Consider the following 20,000-nt stretch of genomic DNA (forward strand, 5'->3'; position numbering starts at 1 on the left):
CTCTCTCTCTCTCTCTCTCTCTCTCTCTCTCTCTCTCTCTCTCGCTCTCGCTCTCTGGTGATTACCATCAGGTGTGAAGGTGACCTGTCAATATGTGGCATGTTGGTTGACCCTGCTTCGTCTGGTACATGTCTCTGAGGTGTAATGTATGCATAGCGTCTCTTGCCTGATATTCACCCTCTCACTTTGACAACTCATCAATCTCTAGTATTGTAGCAGAAATGACTGCAGAGATGGCTACACGGAAAAATGACACACATGCACACACACACACACACACAAACACACAGGCACACCCGCACACACACATGATTGTGGCGGCCCATCCAAAATGGCCAATTATAAAGAGTTATTTTGGACCCTAAAGGAGGACTGGGCTTCCTCTATTGGTCATACATTCATTGAGTTTTCCATTCAAAGCCTTTACGTTTGACTAATGAAGACTTAAATTGTTTCAGATTCAGTTTTCGTCAGCCATGTTTCGCTTTAGCACGGCGGAGATCTATTTATTGTGCCTCGCTATACATTAAGCCTTCAGCAGCAGGTGATGTAAAGACATGATAAAACTACAGCGGCGGTGTGTTGGGCAGGCCAACTATCTATTATCTGCCCTATAGTCAACCCTTTGCTGAAAACACATCATATCTTATCTCATACACTTCACACTTCCTGGCAATAAGTGTCATAAACTATATTTTATTTTTGATGACGTCTCTGTTTTTACCCTCTCTCTCTCTCTCTCTCTCTCTCTCTCTCTCTCTCTCTCTCTCTCTCAACTCTAATGTCTCACTCGTCCACGTTGCCACATGCTGCTTATGTGCACTGACAAATACACTAGTGTGCTGCAGGATATGGATCTGATAAAAGCCGGACGGTTGAAGGGTATTGAGTGTCTGGGTCTGAGGAGATCAATTAGACTGTAAGCTTACAGTCCAGCCTAATGGAGGCTTTCTCATATCAATGGAGCAGATAGACACACACACACACACACACACACACACACACACACACACACACACACACACACACACACACACACACACACACACACACACACGCACACACACATTCATACACACGCACACACGCACCTGGACAGACACACACGCACGCAAAGACGCACACATGTAAGATTAGAATCTGCCTTGCGAAGATGCTGCAAAGCAAAGCACCTGGCGTTAATGTTGTTCAGGTTGTTCACAATTGCTGTGGTCCGAAGAGTGACTCACAATCGACCTCTGCTCGGATAAGAGAGACAATGCCTCACATCATCCATATGCAATATTAGCTTAGGAGTAGGCTATTGGATTTGTGCAGCAGAAAAGCATTAGAGTACTATCTCTCCTTCTTTTATTTGATTGTATAAAGCGATTATTTCCCTACATGTTGGCTATAAATTCTAAGGAATTGTTGAGCAGAGTGTAAATAATTTCCAAAATCCAAAGAGGCCAACCGTTAATGAATAGGCTTTGCTACTGTGCTTGAAAATACTATAAATCAAAGGCACTCACACATATTGCAAAATGTAGTCGAATATATGCTTCCCCCCTCTCTGCAGAATCATATTTCTATATGTTTCTCACAATAAGTGCCTTTTCACTCCCATAGGCCAACACATGTGCGCAGGCACCTTCCCCTGGGCAGATATCTAAACGCATGCACATCCAACTGGACCTGCAGCCAGCAACGCCTTTTCGACCGACGATCGCTGACGAAACGTCAAATTAAACGCGTGCGTGCTTTTGTTCACGATCACAAACAACAGATCGCATCAACCCCAGCTTGTAGTAAGAGGAAAAAATGCCCAACAAGCCCAAAAAAAGGCGATCGTGCACACGCACACAGCAATCGCCGGTTACGATAAGTCACGTTTACGCGGATGAATGGATCATGGGAGAATAGGGAAGGGGAAAGAAACGCAAGCAGTGCGCGAGAATGCATAAAGATCCCACATCATATACTGTAAGCCATACCTTTTATCTAGACAGCATATCCACTCGGCCAACGGGGACGAATAAAGGGATGTATGCACCGCGACCATCTTCTCCGGCTCGGTGTGCTACAGTGGTACGGGAGGAGGAGGAGGCTGCTCTCCGGTAGTCGGTGGTCGTGAATGGGTAGAACTCTGCCTCGCGCCCCTTCCCCGCCCCTCCGGTGAAGTCTGACAGCCTTCGGTTCCAAGGATTTTTTTTGCTGACTTTTGTGCCAGTCTGTCCTTCAAGTGCAGGGAGAGGCTGCAGCGTAAATTATATATATTTTTTATATATCAAATGGTATTAAAGCAGATCTATCCAAAGGAATATCCAGTGCTAAAAAAAAAATCCTGTTGCAGTTGATACTGTGTGTGTGTGTGTGTGTGTGTGTGTGTGTGTGTGTGTGTGTGTGTGTGTGTGTGTGTGTGTGTGTGTGTGTGTGTGTGTGTGTGTGTGTGTGTGTGTGTGTGTGTGTGTGTGTGTGTGTGTGTGTGTGTGTGTGGGGGGAGACAGCGGATTCTCTCTGATTAGGAGAGAATCAAGTTTTCGTTAACAATAAAGAGAAAATGTAAGCCTACCTAATGATCACGGCAACCACAGAAAATAAAGGACGGACGGTCATATGGGCAAATGAATGGAAGGAAGAACAGACATGGATGCATGGCTGTAACCTTTTAAGTTCTGCCCAACTAACTTGCAATACATGAATGTGGACAGCAAGGGGCAGTATAACAGCTTAAACTAAAAACAACGAGGCACTAAATACAATCAAACACCTTGCATAGTGTTTCATGTGAATGGACTGTTCGGGCTTAGAAATGCTCAGACATCTTGTTCGTCTAAGTGCCTAAACAGTTCTGCATTTGACACTGACACTTAGGCTTAGTTAGAGCCTCTGTCAGTGTGTGTGTGTGTGTGTGTGTGTGTGTGTGTGTGTGTGTGTGTGTGTGTGTGTGTGTGTGTGTGTGTGTGTGTCTGTGTGTGTCTGTGTGTGTGTGTGTGTGTCTGTGTGTCTGTGTGTGTGTGTGTGTGTGTGTGTGTGTGTGTGTGTGTGTGTGTGTGTGTGTGTGTGTGTGTGTGTGCGCAATGTTAAGATTCTCAGGGAAATAACCCTGTGTGCCTGGTAAACTCAAACCACGGTTGCCTAAAAACATCGCCATCTGATCAATGCAGATTGCCAAATTCCTAAGCAAACACACACACACATCCTGACTTACATGCAAGTCAGCACACACACGCACAGACACACATACACACACACACACACACACACACACACACACACACACACACACACACACACACACACACACACACACACACAGCTCAATCAGACAAAGCAAACAGATTCCATGTCTGACTATTATATCTGTCCTGTACATCCTCAATGATCTCCCCGGATGGGAACTCATTCATTCATCAAACAGCAGTTCATTAAAGCTGTTATATCACAGTACCAACCATATGTCTGCCATTCAGCATTTTACTGTAACGAGTAGCTGTGTGATGTGATAAGATAAATTCAGCTATCAATATCTACAAAAGGCCTGAATCACTGTTTCAGCCTCAAGAGACTTAAGGGGCTCACATATAAGATACTATTGAATGGGACCCTAGCAGCCCAAAGCCTCAGATTTGTCAGAAAGTGATGGACTTACAAGAGGGATTCCCTTCTGGGATTGCTGGAGTTGTTCAGGGCAACACACAGACCATGTCTTCACCAACCAAGATTAAACGTCAGAATTGACGGTACCCTCTTCCTATTCAGCCATGCATCGAGGTGCAGTAAAGTGCAATTAGCATCTATTGAAATTCTACTTTGGATATATTAAATGCCAGGCTGGTTTGGCCAGCAGAGGCCTGCATGCGACACTGTGTCAGTGACCAGGCTGTAGGGCACTAATAACAGGGGACAGTCCTTCTGTGGGAAATAGGAAGCCCTTTCTCTTGGCTGATTCAGTCATTGTAGAAGTTGTGAATTCAGTTGATTTGAGTTTGAATATAAAGGTCATGTTCTCATTGCGGGCTGAGGTGGCCTATTTATTGTCACAGCAGTGTGGAAGGGCAGCGCACTTCAAGTTGAGTCTTTTCCAACTCTAGTTTCAGGCCACTTTGGTCATGTGATAATAGATCTGACACATATCGGATCTCTGGTCACATGTGAGAAGGCTGATCCAATATTACTGTGAGTGTGAACAAGGACGACATTCCATGTGCGTGCATGCGCGCGCGTGTGTGTTTTTGTGTCTGTGTGTGTGTGCACGTGCTTGTTATCTTCCTCAGCCACATGTTGGTTGATAAGCAGGACGCTGTGTCCTGGTATGTGTTCATTATTGGGAGGAGATCTGGAGCATCTGGGCTGCTTTAAACTTCTCGACTTGTGTGCTGACCGCCGCTGTGGGGCAGATGCTTGCAGTGATCGTCGTCACTTCTCTGTATTTTCTTGTCTTGGCTCTCTGCCCCCCTCCCCTCCCCTCCCCTCCCCTCCCCTACCCCCAAACCAACACACCCAACAAATGATATGCATGGAGTTTCCCACATCTTCTCACATCCTTGACCGTACCCTCCTTCAAACAACCCCTACCCCCCCCTCCACACCCCCCCTCCAACAATACTTATCTCAATCAACTATACTTCCTCCCCCTCCTCCTCCTCCTCCCCTATCACCTTTCTTGGTGTTAGCCCCATTCAGTAGTGAGTCAGGGAGGGGTATGTGATTGGCTAGTTATTTATATCAACTAGGTCCCTGTGCCTCCTGGGATGATGGTCTCCAGTCAGATCCAGGTCACAGCAGGCGCCACTACCCCTCTCTCCAGCTCCGTTAAACTGTTACCCGAATCACGCTCACAGTCTGGACGGGCAGGTCGGACTCTATTGTGTGCACACGAGACCGCCTGGCAGTGAGAGATATATGCGCACGAGAGAGGCACACTATCGTCGGGTGCGTGGTTTCTCCCCTCTCCCTGCACACACAGGTGCATTATCAGGAGCCTCACTCATGAATGCTGGTGGATGCAGAGTAGACGCAGTATTCTACCTGTGATTACAGATCCCAGGTGATTTCACTGCAGAGAGAAACACAGATACATCATCATGGGGTGGCTGGAAGGTAAGTCTTCTTCGCTTTACAGTTTTAATATATTTCTAGAGATATAATATTTTGTAGAGTGATAAAGGCTGTATATGCTAATTTAAAGTAAATAATAATCCACAATTGCATGCCATTATAGCACACATAAAAGCCCATTGATTATGTTTAATAATCATAAGATCCTGCCAGTGAGAGCAAGTTGCAATCTGTGGCACTGAAAAAAAAACTATAGTAGGCCTATATGAATAATATAATGCATGCAGCTTTCTAATATGATGCAACCCTATTAATGAAGTACCCTGCATAGTGGCATTTGTAAGTAAGCAACCATCTGAACGGCATTATTTTGACAGATTTCTTTTTTGTGTGGAGCAGGTATCACGTGTGCCCTAGACGCTGTATTGTTGCTTAGTCTCAGTCCCTGACTGTGTACGTGTGGATGGGGTAGTTTACACAGGATTACACTTGGATAATCCTTTTACAGTATTTAAAGACATGAGTCGCCATCTGTCTGCCTTTAGCCCTCCCTAGGACTCCTACCGAGCTGTTCAAAGACCGAGGCTAGTTTTAACTGCTAAATTATCAGTATTTATGTATCGATTTATTTATTTATTTTTAAAGCCACATGAATGTAGAGCTATTCCTGGTGGGCCACTATGTGCAGCGGAGTCTCGACATCCTATTAACTAAGCTCCCCCAGCAGGTGCGTCATTCCCTGTCATCAGCTCCCTGTCGCCTTGCGTGTCTTCTCGGCTGTGAAGCGATTCGTCTGCAAGAACACAGGACCATCAATGATTATTTTATACGCAGTGAGTCTCTCATAAGTTTGACCGCACGGTTGAGATAAGACCATAGTTTGGAGGCGTGTCGGCACGCATTAAGCTGTTAGGATTGTTTATATCGCAACATAACTTGGTAGACGCCCGATTCTGAATGGAAGTGTGACCGCTGTTTGTTTAAATTGTTCGACCTGATTTTGTTTGTGAAGGTTTGAATAATCTTGTCTTTCAGACGACTGTTAAACCCAATGGACGTGTTTATGAAGTTTTGAATTATCTTGTCTTTCAGACGACTGTTGCAACGTGATGGACGTGTTTGTGAAGTTTTGAATTATCTTGTCTTTCAGACGACTGTTGTAACGTGATGGACGTGCTTGTGAAGTTTTGAATTATCTTGTCTTTCAGACGAATGTTGCAACGTGATGGACGTGACCTGGTGAACAGAATCAGAAGACCAATTAATATTTGTTTCACCAAGAGTAATATTATTTTTAGCCGGTAGCCGCAAGTTTTAATTTGCACCTGCAACTTTCACAACTTTAAAGTAGGCTGCATATGACAACAGCACCTGCCCATAGTTCTGTTCTCCAGAGTGACCTTCTCGTCACTAGACTACTTTCCCCCAGTCTACTGATAACCTGAATTCCAGATGATGCGGACGGACAGCAGAGGCCGCAGTGCCTCCCCCCATAGGATAACCTACAAGTCTGACTTCCACACCATCAAATGCACCTTCGATGGCACCCCTCCACACGAGACCACCTCTAGCTGCGATTCAAGCCAGAGTGGAATTCCTACTAGCCTGTCCGATCCCATGTTGTCCGACACAAGCCCCACCACCACCACCACCACAACCACCTGCTCCGACAGCAGCAGTCTAACCCGGAGTAGGATCACCACCAGCATGGGCACCAAAATCCGAGAGAACATCTTCCTTCAGATGGACAGCCAGCAGCTCAGGCAGGATGTGGGCCTTCTCTCAGAGACTTGCTCCGCCCTCCTCCTCCTCTCTCCCCATCCTCCTCGCTCGCAGCGCCAGCCCTCGCCTCTGCCACAGTCCAGGCGTTCCAACCAGCTCGTCTCATCTGTGGGCGCCCTGGGCAGCAGGTCCAGCCTCTCCAGCCTGGACTTTCCCAGCGTGACGGCCAATACGCCCGTCAAGCAGTCGGATCAGGAGATAGCCGACATCGACCGGGCTGCGCTGGCAAAGACGTTCCTGGTGGCACGGAAGCTGTTCGAGACCAAGGTGGCTGAGCCGGGAGGGGCGCAGAGTTCGAGGTTGAGCGCTTTCCGAGGCAGCAAGGAGTTGTTGAACGATGAAGGGGAGGAAGAAGGTAGGGGACATGTCAGCCAGGTGGAAGACGATGAAGAAGCATCTACCACATGTACCTCCGAGGATATCTTCCCTCGAGGGCTTCGGTCTCCATCTCTGAGTTCCTCAGCTGACCCTTTGTCTGAGGCAAACAATTCGGAATCCTTCCGCCCCGCCTCTGTCTCACCTGAAACCTGTGAACCCTGTTTGACCCCGAGGGACCTCTCGACCTGGCCGGAGCAGCCGGTGAGAGCAGAGTTGGTAGACGTGAAGAACGAGTCATCGGAGAGCGACGAAAACGAGGAGGAAGCGGCAGACAGAGAAAGGAAGGATGAGGTTCTCCAGGCGATTGATGCCAGGGAACAGCGTGTTGCAGGAGCGGCGATGGATGCTGTGGAGCCATTGGTGGACGATGTGTTTGAGGAGCCCAGTACAGAGGCTTCCCCAGGGCTTCTCTCAGCACCTCTGTTGGTGGAACACAACATGGGGAAAACTTTGCTTTTACAAGGAGACAGGGCGGCGATCGTCTCAGGAGATAATCATAACCTGCAGGACTTCCCATCTGGCAGTGTATCTGAGGGAGAGAGTGTATCTGACATAACAGGGAGGGACAAGTACTGGCAGGCAAAGGAGTGCAACCACGAGGATCGGGGAGAGACCAGGGAAGAAGACACGCCATCCAGCACAGGAAACGGAACGATGATTGCCATCCAAACCAAAAGGGTTGACGAAGAGGAAGAGAAAATGGAAGGGGAAAAGGGGAAAGAGGGGGGTCAGAAGGGCACTGAGATGAGCGATGAACAGAGGGAGGCTGTCGCCGAGGATCAGATGAAGGCTGGCCTACATGAGGAGAGTGCTGAAGGTGAGCCCAGGGAGACGTGTGTGGACCAGAAGTGTGAGGGAACAGCTGATGTATTACACGGAGACGAATCGGAAGCTGCATCGGGCCATGGGATAGAGAACAAGGCTTTCACCGACGACAAGGAGAAGGATTCAAAGCGAAGGGTCCACTTCTGCACAGCCCCCATCACGGTAAGAAACCATGAACATGAATGCAAAAAAGTGAACTTATTCAAGTGATTTGGAAAGCAGCTCAGCATCCAACTCTTTACACTTCACAGATGTGTGGAGCTTAAGTCTGTACCTGCTGATGTCTCAATCTGTATAAACAGAGTTGTTATCCCAGAGCAGTGCTTTTTGAATCCATCTGTGGAGCAGGCCAGGCAAGATCCCACTTGCATCTGTGACTGTATTTGGCTCGGAGCTACAGTAGCGTAAGAGAACACTGAACATTCTTGGGCGGGTGGGGGGGTTGTATTTGTGTTGTCTCTGTGTGTCTATGCTGTGTTGAGAATACTTGTGAATCGCCCCATGGTGAAAGGGAGGGAGGGGGGCAGATCTGCACTAGCTGTGTTATTGCGCTCATTCCTTGTCCATCACCCACTGGTGGACCAGCCAACATAAACAGTGCATGGTCGTGGCCTCGGCGGCTTCTCTGAATTGTGTGAAGCGTGCATGCAAGCATGCACACACAACCTCACCCATACCCTAGCTTTGTGCTGTCCCGTTATTCTTGAGGAAAACATCATAACGGGTAACTTTATTTTATTTACAAGGGTTGGTGTTGTGGTTGATGTGTTTGACTCTCAGGCTAAAGGTCAGAACTCTGCTGTCTGTACTCTCTCTGTACTACCTAAAAATCTTGCCCCTAGCTGCTCAATAATGACCTAGCATGGTACATTTACCTTGTATCAGAAGAACCTCATGTTAAACCTCCCATGTCTCTTATCTTTGTCAATCCGTCCATCAGGTGTACAATACATACTCTAACGAGACGTACGACCGGCACAATGACGACATCGACCCAGTGTCCGCGTCAGCAGAGTATGAGCTGGAGAAGAGAGTAGACAAGATGGATGTCTTCGCTGTGGAAATAGAAAAAGGTATGTTTTATTTAGCCACCATGACTAAATGTGTTGGCCATTTGGTGGATGGTATTTTTTTAAGGTGCCTACATTTTTATCATTGGAACCCCTAACCCCTAGCTCCACTAGTTGACCTAGAAGATACCCTTTTGGTTCCTGTTCTTTATGCTATTCCTGGCCTGTTTGACGGTATCCTGTGCCCTAATCTTATCTCCACATTTTAACCGGCGGCTGAATGAATTTAATGTCCCACATATAATCCCACACTCGACGAGTGGATGGTTGCAAATGCAGTTTCTACTATCATTATCTTCTCCTCACCTGGGAGATTAAGTCCCATATCTAATCACCCGTGATTGGAAACTAGTCAGTCAAGTAATGAGCCACCACTTCCCCCTCAGGCAGCTCTCTGCTTCCCTCTGAACTATTGGCACAGTTGGCAGTGGTGTGTCTCAGGCCCGGTGTTCACCTCTCTCTGCCCCCCACCCAGAGGAGGACGGCCTTGGGATCAGCATCATAGGGATGGGCGTGGGGGCCGACCAGGGGCTGGAGAAGTTGGGGATCTTCGTCAAGAGCGTGACCGAGGGAGGCGCCACGCAGAAAGACGGAAGGTGGGGACAACGTCTCGACGGTCTTCATGGTCCAATAAAATGTCAGGAAGATATTGATCATGATGGTGGCTTTTGTTTGTGTTCAGCATTATGGTCAACGACCAGATCGTGGAGGTGGACGGAGTCAGTCTGGTGGGAGTCTCCCAGATGTTTGCCGCTACGGTTCTTAAGAACACATCTGGCCTGGTGAAGTGGGTGGACTTCCTCTGCTGTCGCATATTCGTGGTTAGGCGCCATGGTCCGTGACTTTAACCGGATGCATTTTTCTCCGGCGTAGGTTTTTGATTGGTCGAGAGCGGCAGGGGGTGGAGAGTGAGGTGGCACGACTGATCAATGAGAGTCTGGAGATGGAGCGATCCCCGAGAGAGGTGCGTCCGTGTCACAGGAGGAGCTTTACCCAGGGCTACTTTCAGTTTGCTCACATTGGTCTCTCTGGGTCTGTCGAACGGTCTTGTCTGTACCCCAGAGAGAGGATGACACGTCAGACAACAGCCTGTTGGAAGAGGAGGAGGAGGAGGAGCAGCAGGAGGAGGTAGAAGAAGAGGAGGAGGAGGATGATGAAGAAAATGATGTCTCCACCCTCAGCGGTCTGGACAATCATGAGATCTGCATTAAATACCAGCAGGTAACCCCAAACCTGGCCACGTAAACACCTCTGACCGAACAACGCCAAAACAGGTTTTATATTAAATCACATCACATGTCACCATCATGTCATAGAATCAACCATTTATTGCGTGGAATGGTGTTGCACTTCAGCTCGGAGGAATTGTTTCCACTCCTTATGGTGCTCCCTGCTGTAGGATTTAAATATAGGATTTAAATCTACAACATGGTAAACCAGCATTTACTATACAATCCTCAACATGGGGTCCATCAGAGATCTCAACCTATCTTGTAGAGATCATACAGAGCAGAGCCCAAGAAGGTGGAGGCTCGGTTGGTGTAATCCAGCTCAGCACACTGCAGAGTTATGTGTGAGAGAGAAGGCCTTGAATTGACCACCTATTGGTGTTCGTGTATCTGATAAGACAATGTTGGCTGTCAGCTGTTGGACGGCGCTTGACTGGTGTCCCACCAGAACCAGTTACACCCGTTAATGATCAAGTACTGGAAGGAAATTTCTAGCCAAGGCAGGTTTTTCCCCCCCGCCCCCCCCAACAATCAAAACAATTTGCGGTTGATTTCCATTGAACAACAAATATGATTTTCTTCACACCTATATAGTCTACCTCCTGCTTTGGGAGGACTGCTGAGGCTTTTCTCACTCTGTAAAGTCACATTTATCCCTTGATGTACTTTCTGCCACTTTCCTTCCAGCTCCATTCAGAGTGGCAGACCAAGGCGGCCCAGCTCCGAGACGCCAGGGAGAAGGTAGGTCGTTCTGCTCGCTGCAGACCCACAGCCCTCCAGGTGTAGAACCGGGCTGACCCATTTAGCTCCGTACCAAACGGAGGGGGAAAGGACGCGGGCCGACCCACCGGCGGCCACGTTCCAGCCCTCAGTGGAAGCTCTCTCTCTCGTCAGTCCGCTGGACCCCTCCAGTGATGAGGACGCTCATAGTGGCGGATGCCTGAGCGTGAGAGGGTTTTAAAGAGCCAATGAACCCAATGGTTCAGATGGAATTCGAACACTGATTTAAAAGAAAAAGCTTTTTGGGCTGAGAGATTTAGGAAAGAGGGGTGCCTGATCCCTATGATTATGGCCGACGCCAACTTTATGATTTTTATGATTTTCGTTGTACTTTGTCTTTGTGTAACTGTTAAGTATGTGTTGTAATAAGTGATGTTGTATATGAAATGCGCAACACACCGTAGAGTTGTACTTTAGGTGTGCGGGAAGCCTAACCCTCACTCAGACCTGGACATTAAGTACAACACAGCTCAGACAGAGCTTCACCATCAACGCACACTCTAGGATTATACTACTGTGTTTGGGAAGCCTTACCCTCTGACGCAGGTAAATAAATAAAACAGACTGAGCTTCCCTATCAACACGCACTGTGGCGTTATACAATAAGTATCCGAAAAGCTCAACTTTCCGCAGTCAACCGCTGCCCAGACAGCTTGTTGTGGGGCCAGGATATTCGAGAGGTGTAGGACTACCAGCTGAATGGGTCAGGATCAAACACCTCTATGTCCTCAGCATACCTGTGGGTGTTATTGAGCAAGCTGCAAGATTTCATGGAAATGGATGTCGTTTTAAGTGGTTAGTGCTTAATGAAGTAACCCAATGGTTATTGAGACTATAGCCCACTGATGAAAGCCCCTACACTTGTAGTATTATGAATGTCACGAACTGGGTGTCTGTGGCGACACCATTTCGATTTCTGAAGTGTCCTCCAAAAAAATATATAATATCTAGATGTAATATATTACTCTCTTCTTTAATGTTCTTTGTGTCCCTCTTCAGCTAAAGGAGTTGGGGAAGCACCAGGCAGACTGGGAGACTCAGAGGATGGAGTTGGAGCAAAGGGTGGAGGATGGAGAGGATAAAGGCCAGAAACTAGAGAAGTATGGTCTATCATACCTGTAGGATGTCACGCAGTGCGAGGGTTGTACCAATCCCGTGCTTAGTACGGCATACTAACGGGCCGAGTAACGGTTTCATTTTATAAAGGCCACACCCATGACATCATGTGAGTTAATTAGAACATTGTGGAGTTATGGAATTCAGGTTAAGTTGGATGAACATAATGTGATTCAGGTTAAGTTGGATGATTATGGTGCTCAGGTCATTGTTAAGAGACTCTACCATCCCTCTCTCTCCTCTCAGGTATTGGCAGGAGGCTCAGACCCTGTGCAGGGTTGTGAGCCAGCGATTGGCTGATGCACAGAGCCAATCGGAGAGTCTGGAGATTAAATACAGCAAGGCCAAGAGACTTGTCAGAGAATACCAGAACAGGTAATTATCAAATCTTCAAACTTAATATGCCGATTATTGTATTACTATATGAGAATTTTGAGAAAGGATATATACCACATCTTATATTTGAAGTCTTTTTTTTAAATATCAGAAGTCTACTTGAGATCTGAATCTCTTTTGTAATAGAGCCCTGATACAATGACATGCATATAAATATCACAAACAAAACGATTATAGAGACCAATACATCAATCAAACCCTTCACAAATATTGCCAGTTATTAGGAATCAGCATTTTAAAGACAAGTCGTCGCTGGTTAAGTTATTTTAAACAACACCTGTGTCGCAAACATGAGCCGACAAAACATGGCCGTTATTCTCCTGAAGGTTGGATGAGGGGGAGAAGAGGGAGGCGGCGCTAAAGCAGGACCTGGAGGAGAAGGAGAGGAGGCACACGCAGAGTGTGGAGCGTCTGCAGGCCCAGGTGAGAAGGACGGGCTTGTTTTAGTTTAGGACGTCCCGCGTGAACTCCCTCAGCGTGTCGCATAATGACGGCAGTTCCTCAGCGCTCACCAACCCATGGCTCTGTCCTCAGCTCGCACAGCAGGAGAACCACCAGCCGGCGTCTGCGAGGACTCCTTCCCTGGATTCGTCAACCACAGGTACGGTGGTTGGTGGCTGGCTGAGTTGATGGCACCGCCTGCACAGTCACGTGCTTACTGACTGACCTCCCAGTGAGAACCACAAACTTCACTTTTTCAACAGAAATCTCTGGGTAAACGCTAGAATATCAATCTGAGTAACGCATTCAATTCAGACATTAACATGTATCCTTTCCGCAATTGTCTTGCCGTCCCTCCCCGTTCTGTGATTGGTTCCCCATCTCAGGCGAAAATCGGATCCATGGAATCCAGGCTGCCTAGCAGCGCGAAATGAAATTGCGCACAAGGCAGCATGGCTATACCCAGGCTATTTCGGAGGCGGGACACGTTCAGAATTCCATTCATAAATTAACAGACGTGACTGTGACGTGAATTGTCTGGCAGGCTGAAATTTGAGAGGGGTTCTGGAAGTGTCCATGGTAAGATTTGTGTAACCAACGAGAGAGGGGTATGATCAGTTAAGCATGACGAAGGAGAAGTGAATGGAAGTAAATCTGTGCCATCGGATTTTGAAAATAACAAGCCATTGAATTCCAAGCACTGAATATTTATGCATTGAAATAACGTATCTGGATTTGAATTTCAATGTATTCAACGTCCCCACGTTGAAGTTTTTGACGTTGAATCTTTGATTTTGAATTTTTAACATTGAAAAATAAAGCTGAATAGGAGTTCCATTCATATCCAAATACGTTATTTCAATGCATAAATATTCAGTGCTTAGAGTTCAATGGCTTTTTATTTTTAAAATCCGATGGCAAAGATTTACTTCCATAGAAGTGACTCAAACATTTTGTGGTTGAGAGGGCGTATCGGTTTCCACCTTAGGGTTCTACAGGAAAAAATCTGTTTGGGGGTGGGGGAATCTAGAGCGGTTCTCCTCATGAAGAAATATTCAGTGCCTATTGTCATACCAAATGGATATGATCAACAAAAAAACAAGGAATTGAAAGCTACTTACAATATGCCTAGTTTAAATTAATTTCCCCTGATGGTAGCAATGTTCCACTTTCAGCTGGAATTCACCGGTGCATCAAAACCACTTGTCTTTATTAGATTTCAGTTCCCTTTATTTATTCACACAGTTCAGCAGCGGCATTCATTCAGAATCAGAGCCCACGTTAAATCTGCATTCAGGGGGACTATCACTACCCAGCCCAAAAATAGATGCGCTATAAATGGTTTTGTATATAGCAGTCAGGAACATGGGCATTGTAGTGGAAGTGCTGGTGTTAGAAAACAAAGTTGACGGGAATTAAAGTGCTGCACATCGACTGTACAAATGTAGATTATTCATCACAAGAATTTTAATTCAGAAATCGAATAGGCTAATAAACTCTGAATTGTGAGATAAAATCTGAATTCTGATAATTAAATCCAGCATTAAAGGTTCATTTAAGAAGGTTCTCACTAGTCATTTGTCGCCTGGTCGCAGTGTCAAGTTATTTTTAAAGTAGGCTAGTTCACTAGTCGTAGCGCGCAATCATTTGCAGTGTCAGAATTCGGATAATTTAGTCAGCATTCAGAATTCTCTGACGCTGCAAATTAAAGCGCTACTACTAGCAAACTACTTTCAGCGTGACTGGAGAGAACTTCCTTAAATTAATCTTTAATGCTAGATTTGCATGAACGCTATTGCGTGAATTAGTTTGGTTCTCTTTCATGGAAGCCGGAAGTGGGAGATTCCTTTTTTTTTTACCATTGTCTTATTAACAAATTTCTCCTACAGGGGATTGATAAAGTTCTATCTAGACTATTGAAGAGAAAGACACACTTGGTCATACTTTACACACTTTACCACAGCATTGGCCTACTGAATGCCACAGATATATTTTCAGCATTGGACTGAATGCCACATAAATATATAATTATGTTTTTGCACGTTTGCAACGTTTAAAAGTTCAGGGTATAAAGTTCAAGCATATGCCTCTACTTGTATTGCTTAAGCCAATAGCCTTTATAAGGCAGTGTTTTTTCTGAATATTAGTGTTAAGAGCCAATAATGCTTACTATCATATGTTAGTTACCATGTATGTGGACACATTTGTATGTAGTCACATGTAAATATAAAAAAAAAAAGCCATGCATGTTGTTTTATTGTTAATATGTCAATTTGTTTTTTTATTGAAAATACTTTTAATAGATGAATTATCCCCAAACTTGTCATCGTAACACCTTCAAAATAAACATGACTTAACATGGCAGATACCTGTGAATTGTTTATCATATGCGGTAAGAGTGTAACTTTTTCAACTCAGTTCCTTGGTAGAACCCACTTACAGTAAAAGTAACTTCTGATGGAAAAAAAGATGCGGCTGAAAAACACTTTTCTTATCTATTGTTACTATTATATTGATTCAAATGTACGCATATATATAAAATATATATAGCGTATAAAAAGTAGCTGGTAAAAAAGATGAGTGGCTGGTAGATTTTTAAATCTACCTGCCACAGTGGCTGGTGGGCAAAAAAGTTCATTTCCTTCCCGTGTGTGTGTGTGTGTGTGTGTGTGTGTGTGTGTGTGTGTGTGTGTGTGTGTGTGTGTGTGTGTGTGTGTGTGTGTGTGTGTGTGTGTGTGTGTGTGTGTGTGTGTGTGTGTGTGTGTGTGTGTGTGTGTGTGTGTGTGTGTGTGTGTGTCAGGTCCAGTATGGTGCATCCCTGACACGGGACGCCTGGACTCCAGCGCTCTGAGGGCCAAAGCTCAGCTGGCCCAGAAGGCAAAGCGGCACCCGCCGTCGCGGGAGAAACTCAGAGAGAGCTTCAAACAACAAGTGAGATGCACGCATTAACGATGATATACACGAGGGGCGGCACGTGGCTCAGGAGGTAGAGCGGATTGGCTGGAGTGTTGAAGTGTCCCTGAACAAGACCCCTAACACTAACTGCTCCCGACGAGCTGGCTGTCTCCTTGCCTGGTTGACTCGACGCAGTCGGTGTGTACATGTCTGCATGAATGGCTGAATGATGTATAGAGAGAGGGAGAGGGAGAGAGAGAGAGAGAGAGAGAGAGAGAGAGAATAAATTGTAAAGCGCTTTGAGTGGCCATTGGTTAGAAAGGTTTCTGTATAAATGCAGTCCATTTACATGTTCTCTATTCTGTCTCCCCGCAGACGAGAGAAACCGCCCCGCTCCACGACAGCCAATCGATGCCCGCGCTCGCGTCGGTGAAGGCGGGGCCTAGGAGCGGCCTGACGAGCACCTCCTCCACCTCGGCCCTGGGCCCCCACAGCCTCCCCGCCTCGGCCCTCTCACCCAGGACCCCCGTCTCCGAGGACATCACCCCCTCCTCCTCCTCTTCCTCCAAGTCGTCCGCGAGGAAGCTCAGACGGAAGTTCCCTGACTTCAGGTACGGACGCCCTATACTGTCTTGGTCGTGGTAGATAGCTGATTTACCATTTTTTTCTGAAATTTTTTGGTTCCGTTTTTATGAACCAAACCTTTCCATCGTTAAAAATGTCAGTAATGGTTGCTAATGGGCAGTAAGTATATTGCTTAATATTAGGCGAGCAGAGCTTGATACTCAGCGTGGCGATCACAGGCCTGTTCATTAGACTCATTCATCGCCACCAGTCCACCCATTCAGAGGTGGTTCGGTCTCTGGGGGACCGCGTGTTGCCTTCCCACGGGCCTGCCTCACACTCGTTCTCCCTGCTCCTCCTACAGTGGCTTCCGGAAGTCCCTGAGCAGAAGGAGCGTGAAGATCGGAACGAAGTCCTCGGATAAACGGTACAGTGGTGTCTCTGCTGAGGGACAGTGGTGCCTTTGCAACGCAGATTGCTCTTAAAGAAAGACCTAGCTATGTGACTGCTTTTAGATATTTCAGCGCATAAAAAGTAGTGTGTTTTGTGTAAATCAAACGGCATCTGAACTGGAACTGAATTTGGCAAAACGAGCTTGGATCTCGACATGCTGTGAAGGCTGCGATGTTACACAGGCTATTATTAGAGCTCTGAATGTTGACCCACTTGGGCAATGTGACTTCAATCAACTCTGTCTGCATTGTTTCTTCTCAAACAAGGTCTCTGAACATGATAAAAAACCCAAAGTGGCCGTCTCCATTGTAGTATTTTTATAAATAAAAGGAGCTGACGGCTACTAGCACACCATGTGACAGCCCAAGTGTCCCAGGACTATGGCTTATCAGACATTATTAGATCATTGTAATATTTGATTGGCTGCGTTATAGCTCTAGCCGGGGGGGCTCCCACGGCGACCTGGCAGTTGGCCCCAGGGGCGTGTCTCCGACGGGCTCCATGAGCACCACCCCCTCCTGCCTGTCCTTCCCCTTCCCCTGGTTCGGGGGTCGGGAGAAGGGGGGCTCGGGGGGGCAGCAGCAGCAGGAGGAGGAGAGGTTCCGGGAGAGGCTCCGCTCGGTGTCCAGCAGCAGCCTGCCCTACCTGACCACCAGCGGGAGGGGAGAGCAGGTGAGGGGGGCGCAGGGCCGTGCGTGGTGGGGCTGCAGCCATCAGCTCCTGGCACTGAAAAGCTCACGGATCGTGTACTTTGAATTTCCCTTGGGGATCAATAAAGTATAAATCTATCCATCTACATCGATCTCCCTTCACCCTTCTGATCTGGGAATTGCATCATTTATATTTCATTCATCAGATGAATAAAGAAATACAGCACTGGTTCAGAGGTGGGACACATGCATGTAACACAGGCGTGTGTGTGTGTGTGTGTGTGTGTGTGTATGTTCTAGACGAGTGTAGGGACCTCCAGCTTGGCGGATCTTGTATCCGACCACTCCTTCCCTGGATACTCTCACAATGTCACCTTTTCCTCCACTGAGGTGAGTCTGTCTCGCCCCCCACTCCCTTCCCCTGTGGTGCTTTTCCCTGTAGACCACTGCCCTTCCCCTCCTTCTCCTTCCTTCATTCCTGACACACGCGCACCCGAAGGGAAACGCATCGCCCATTCTAATTTGTACTCTGCCCGCAGACTCTGGACAATGACCCGGCTCCAGCGCACAATAACAACCAATGGCAGAGCCGCCCGCTCCTGGAGTGGACCAACCAGCAGGTGTGTCTGTGGTTGATTGGCATGAACATGGACCAATACGCGGCGGAGTTCACTGCCAAGGGGGTGGACGGAGAACAGCTGCTTGGCCTGGACAGTGAGAAGCTCAAGGTTTGATCTCTTTTCGACAAGTTCCAGTGCTTATTTTTGGATCACATAAATACCTAGATATCAAAAATCTAAATATTTGGATACGTCTACTCAAGGAAGTTTTCTCTACATATATTCAAGAATTATAGGTTCACACCGATTTACAAGAGTTTTTAGAGTCTGAAATATGAATAAAATATTAATTCATATTATATATTTACATGAGTAAACTTGGTAACGTGTATTCTTTGAACCCGTTTTTGTTTTATGGGATGGCGGTGCAGGCTCTGGGCGTGTGCAGTCAAAGCGACCGCACAGAGCTGAAGAAGAAGCTGAAGGAGATGAGGAAGAGCGAGGAAAAGAGCCAGAAGGAGAAGGACAAAAGGATGAGGAAGGAGAAGGAGAACAAGCCGCTTGAGAAGGGGAGCGTGGCGACCGACAAAGAGAAGTCGACCCAGGGCAAGAGGGGTGCGAGGACGGAGTCGCTCTTGTGAGACGAGCTCAACACTAAAGGAGCTTGCATTCTCCCCACCAGCAGGTGTATGCTGTGTCTTCGTACACACACACGGGTTCCATTTTAGATTTGGTTGTTTCCGCTGCTATTGTACGGCTTAACTTTTTTAGATTTGAAGACGGTGTCTTTTTAATTGAGCTTCAGACCAAATCGAATGTTTGAATCAGCACTTATTCTGTACAGTACTGTATTCACTACAATGTATGATTTTGTGTGTACAGCTCTTGTGATTGCTTTTTATATGTTAATGATAATAATGTTTATCTTTAGACCTCGCCATTTGTGTTGTTCACGTTGAATGTATTTTTATCTGTGAATAAATATTTTTCTAAACTACCACTTTGGTGCAATGTTAAATTAGAAGAGAATGCCCCAAAATAAAGTCTTTGTAATTACATATTTCTGAGTAAAACAGTTAATAATTGCAGCTATTGATTACATTGAAGTGATTGAAAATGCTATTGCGGGTTATGAGGCCAGATTAAAAAAAGCCTGCTGAGGGATGTCAGAAGCTAGACCAAAGCTGCTCAGCGAAAGTGGTTATAGCAGGAAGTAGGTAGGGGTTTCAGCATCGTAACGATAGATGCCTACAAGTAGACCGTTGACTTCTGTTTTGTATATGCATGGTTCGACACTGACTATTATTATTATAAAACATTTATTTCAAAAAGTTATATAAATGGCAGCTTTTTACACCAGTTCATGGAGCCAGGAAACAAAAGGTTATACCCATTTGTTAAGTTTGGAGTGGGAATTTACAATGAGTAGTTGCAATGTATCCATGGTACAAAATAAAGGGTGGGCCCGGATCAAGGGATAAGAGAACATGGGTATACTGTTTGAAAAGCAATCACTTGAAATCTACTGCATTTGAGAAAAGGACATTCAGGGATCTCTGTCATTAATTTGGAAAGAGTCCTGCTTTCCCCTTGTGGCCTATGGAATGTAAAATAAAATAAATAGAACAAAATCTGCAAAACATTCCGAAAAATATACAAACACCTTTAACCACACATGTCACTCGGCAACACAATGTATAGAATGTACAAAACAAGCACCCCCCCCCTCCCCAGGCTGTGAAAGACCGTAGTTGTGCAGAGTAGCCCTATCGTATATCATTCCAGTGATTGACATCAGTGACCTCAATCGAGATCAGCCTC

The 20,000-nt window shown here is 46.4% G+C and overlaps 3 protein-coding genes across 5 annotated transcripts in view; 1 reads left to right on the forward strand and 2 right to left on the reverse strand.

Annotated features, from left to right (window-relative positions):
- The window catches only part of rapgef4a (Rap guanine nucleotide exchange factor 4a), a 32,321-nt gene extending 30,177 nt beyond the window's left edge, over nucleotides 1-2,144 (reverse strand). Inside the window, exon 1 of the mRNA XM_030364035.1 lies at nucleotides 1,974-2,144. Within this exon, the coding sequence (XP_030219895.1) occupies nucleotides 1,974-2,041 (68 nt within the window). The 5' untranslated portion in view covers nucleotides 2,042-2,144. The remainder of the gene's footprint in view (nucleotides 1-1,973) is intronic.
- A 3,128-nt stretch (nucleotides 2,145-5,272) lies between these two features.
- LOC115549060 (neurabin-1) lies at nucleotides 5,273-19,177 on the forward strand. Of its 2 annotated transcripts, XM_030364049.1 has the most exons (19): nucleotides 5,279-5,873; nucleotides 6,249-8,187; nucleotides 8,966-9,098; nucleotides 9,571-9,691; nucleotides 9,778-9,882; nucleotides 9,969-10,059; nucleotides 10,158-10,316; nucleotides 11,012-11,065; nucleotides 12,104-12,204; nucleotides 12,467-12,595; nucleotides 12,943-13,039; nucleotides 13,151-13,217; nucleotides 15,858-15,988; nucleotides 16,328-16,563; nucleotides 16,881-16,943; nucleotides 17,404-17,641; nucleotides 17,920-18,009; nucleotides 18,159-18,347; nucleotides 18,611-19,177. In XM_030364049.1, the coding sequence occupies exons 2-19, from the start codon at nucleotides 6,493-6,495 to the stop codon at nucleotides 18,818-18,820; spliced, it is 3,909 nt and encodes a 1,302-aa protein (XP_030219909.1). In that variant the 5' UTR covers nucleotides 5,279-5,873; nucleotides 6,249-6,492; the 3' UTR covers nucleotides 18,821-19,177. The 2 variants fall into 2 exon arrangements, with proteins under 2 accessions (XP_030219910.1, XP_030219909.1); XM_030364050.1 differs by lacking the exon at nucleotides 17,920-18,009 and having other exon boundaries at nucleotides 5,273-5,873; nucleotides 18,611-19,068.
- Nucleotides 19,178-19,484: 307 nt separating this feature from the next.
- LOC115549061 (integrin alpha-6) overlaps nucleotides 19,485-20,000 on the reverse strand; it is a 24,243-nt gene continuing 23,727 nt past the window's right edge. For both annotated transcript variants that reach the window (XM_030364051.1, XM_030364052.1), the window contains one exon: nucleotides 19,485-20,000. This exon is cut by the window's right edge and continues 321 nt beyond it. The gene's annotated coding sequence lies outside the window, so the exon portion shown is untranslated.

This window comes from Gadus morhua, chromosome 8, assembly GCF_902167405.1.
Source record: "Gadus morhua chromosome 8, gadMor3.0, whole genome shotgun sequence".
In the NCBI taxonomy this organism is placed as follows: domain Eukaryota; kingdom Metazoa; phylum Chordata; class Actinopteri; order Gadiformes; family Gadidae; genus Gadus; species Gadus morhua.

What these genes read in the sequence shown, in the direction of transcription:
- LOC115549060 (XM_030364049.1), top strand. Translation starts at nt 6,493, where the DNA reads ATGATGCGGACGGACAGCAGAGGCCGCAGTGCCTCCCCCCATAGGATA. An exon ending in ACGAAGTCCTCGGATAAACG is followed by an intron (nt 16,944 to 17,403) that starts GTACAGTGGTGT and finishes GCTGCGTTATAG; the next exon opens with CTCTAGCCGGGGGGGCTCCC. An exon ending in TCACCTTTTCCTCCACTGAG is followed by an intron (nt 18,010 to 18,158) that starts GTGAGTCTGTCT and finishes CTCTGCCCGCAG; the next exon opens with ACTCTGGACAATGACCCGGC.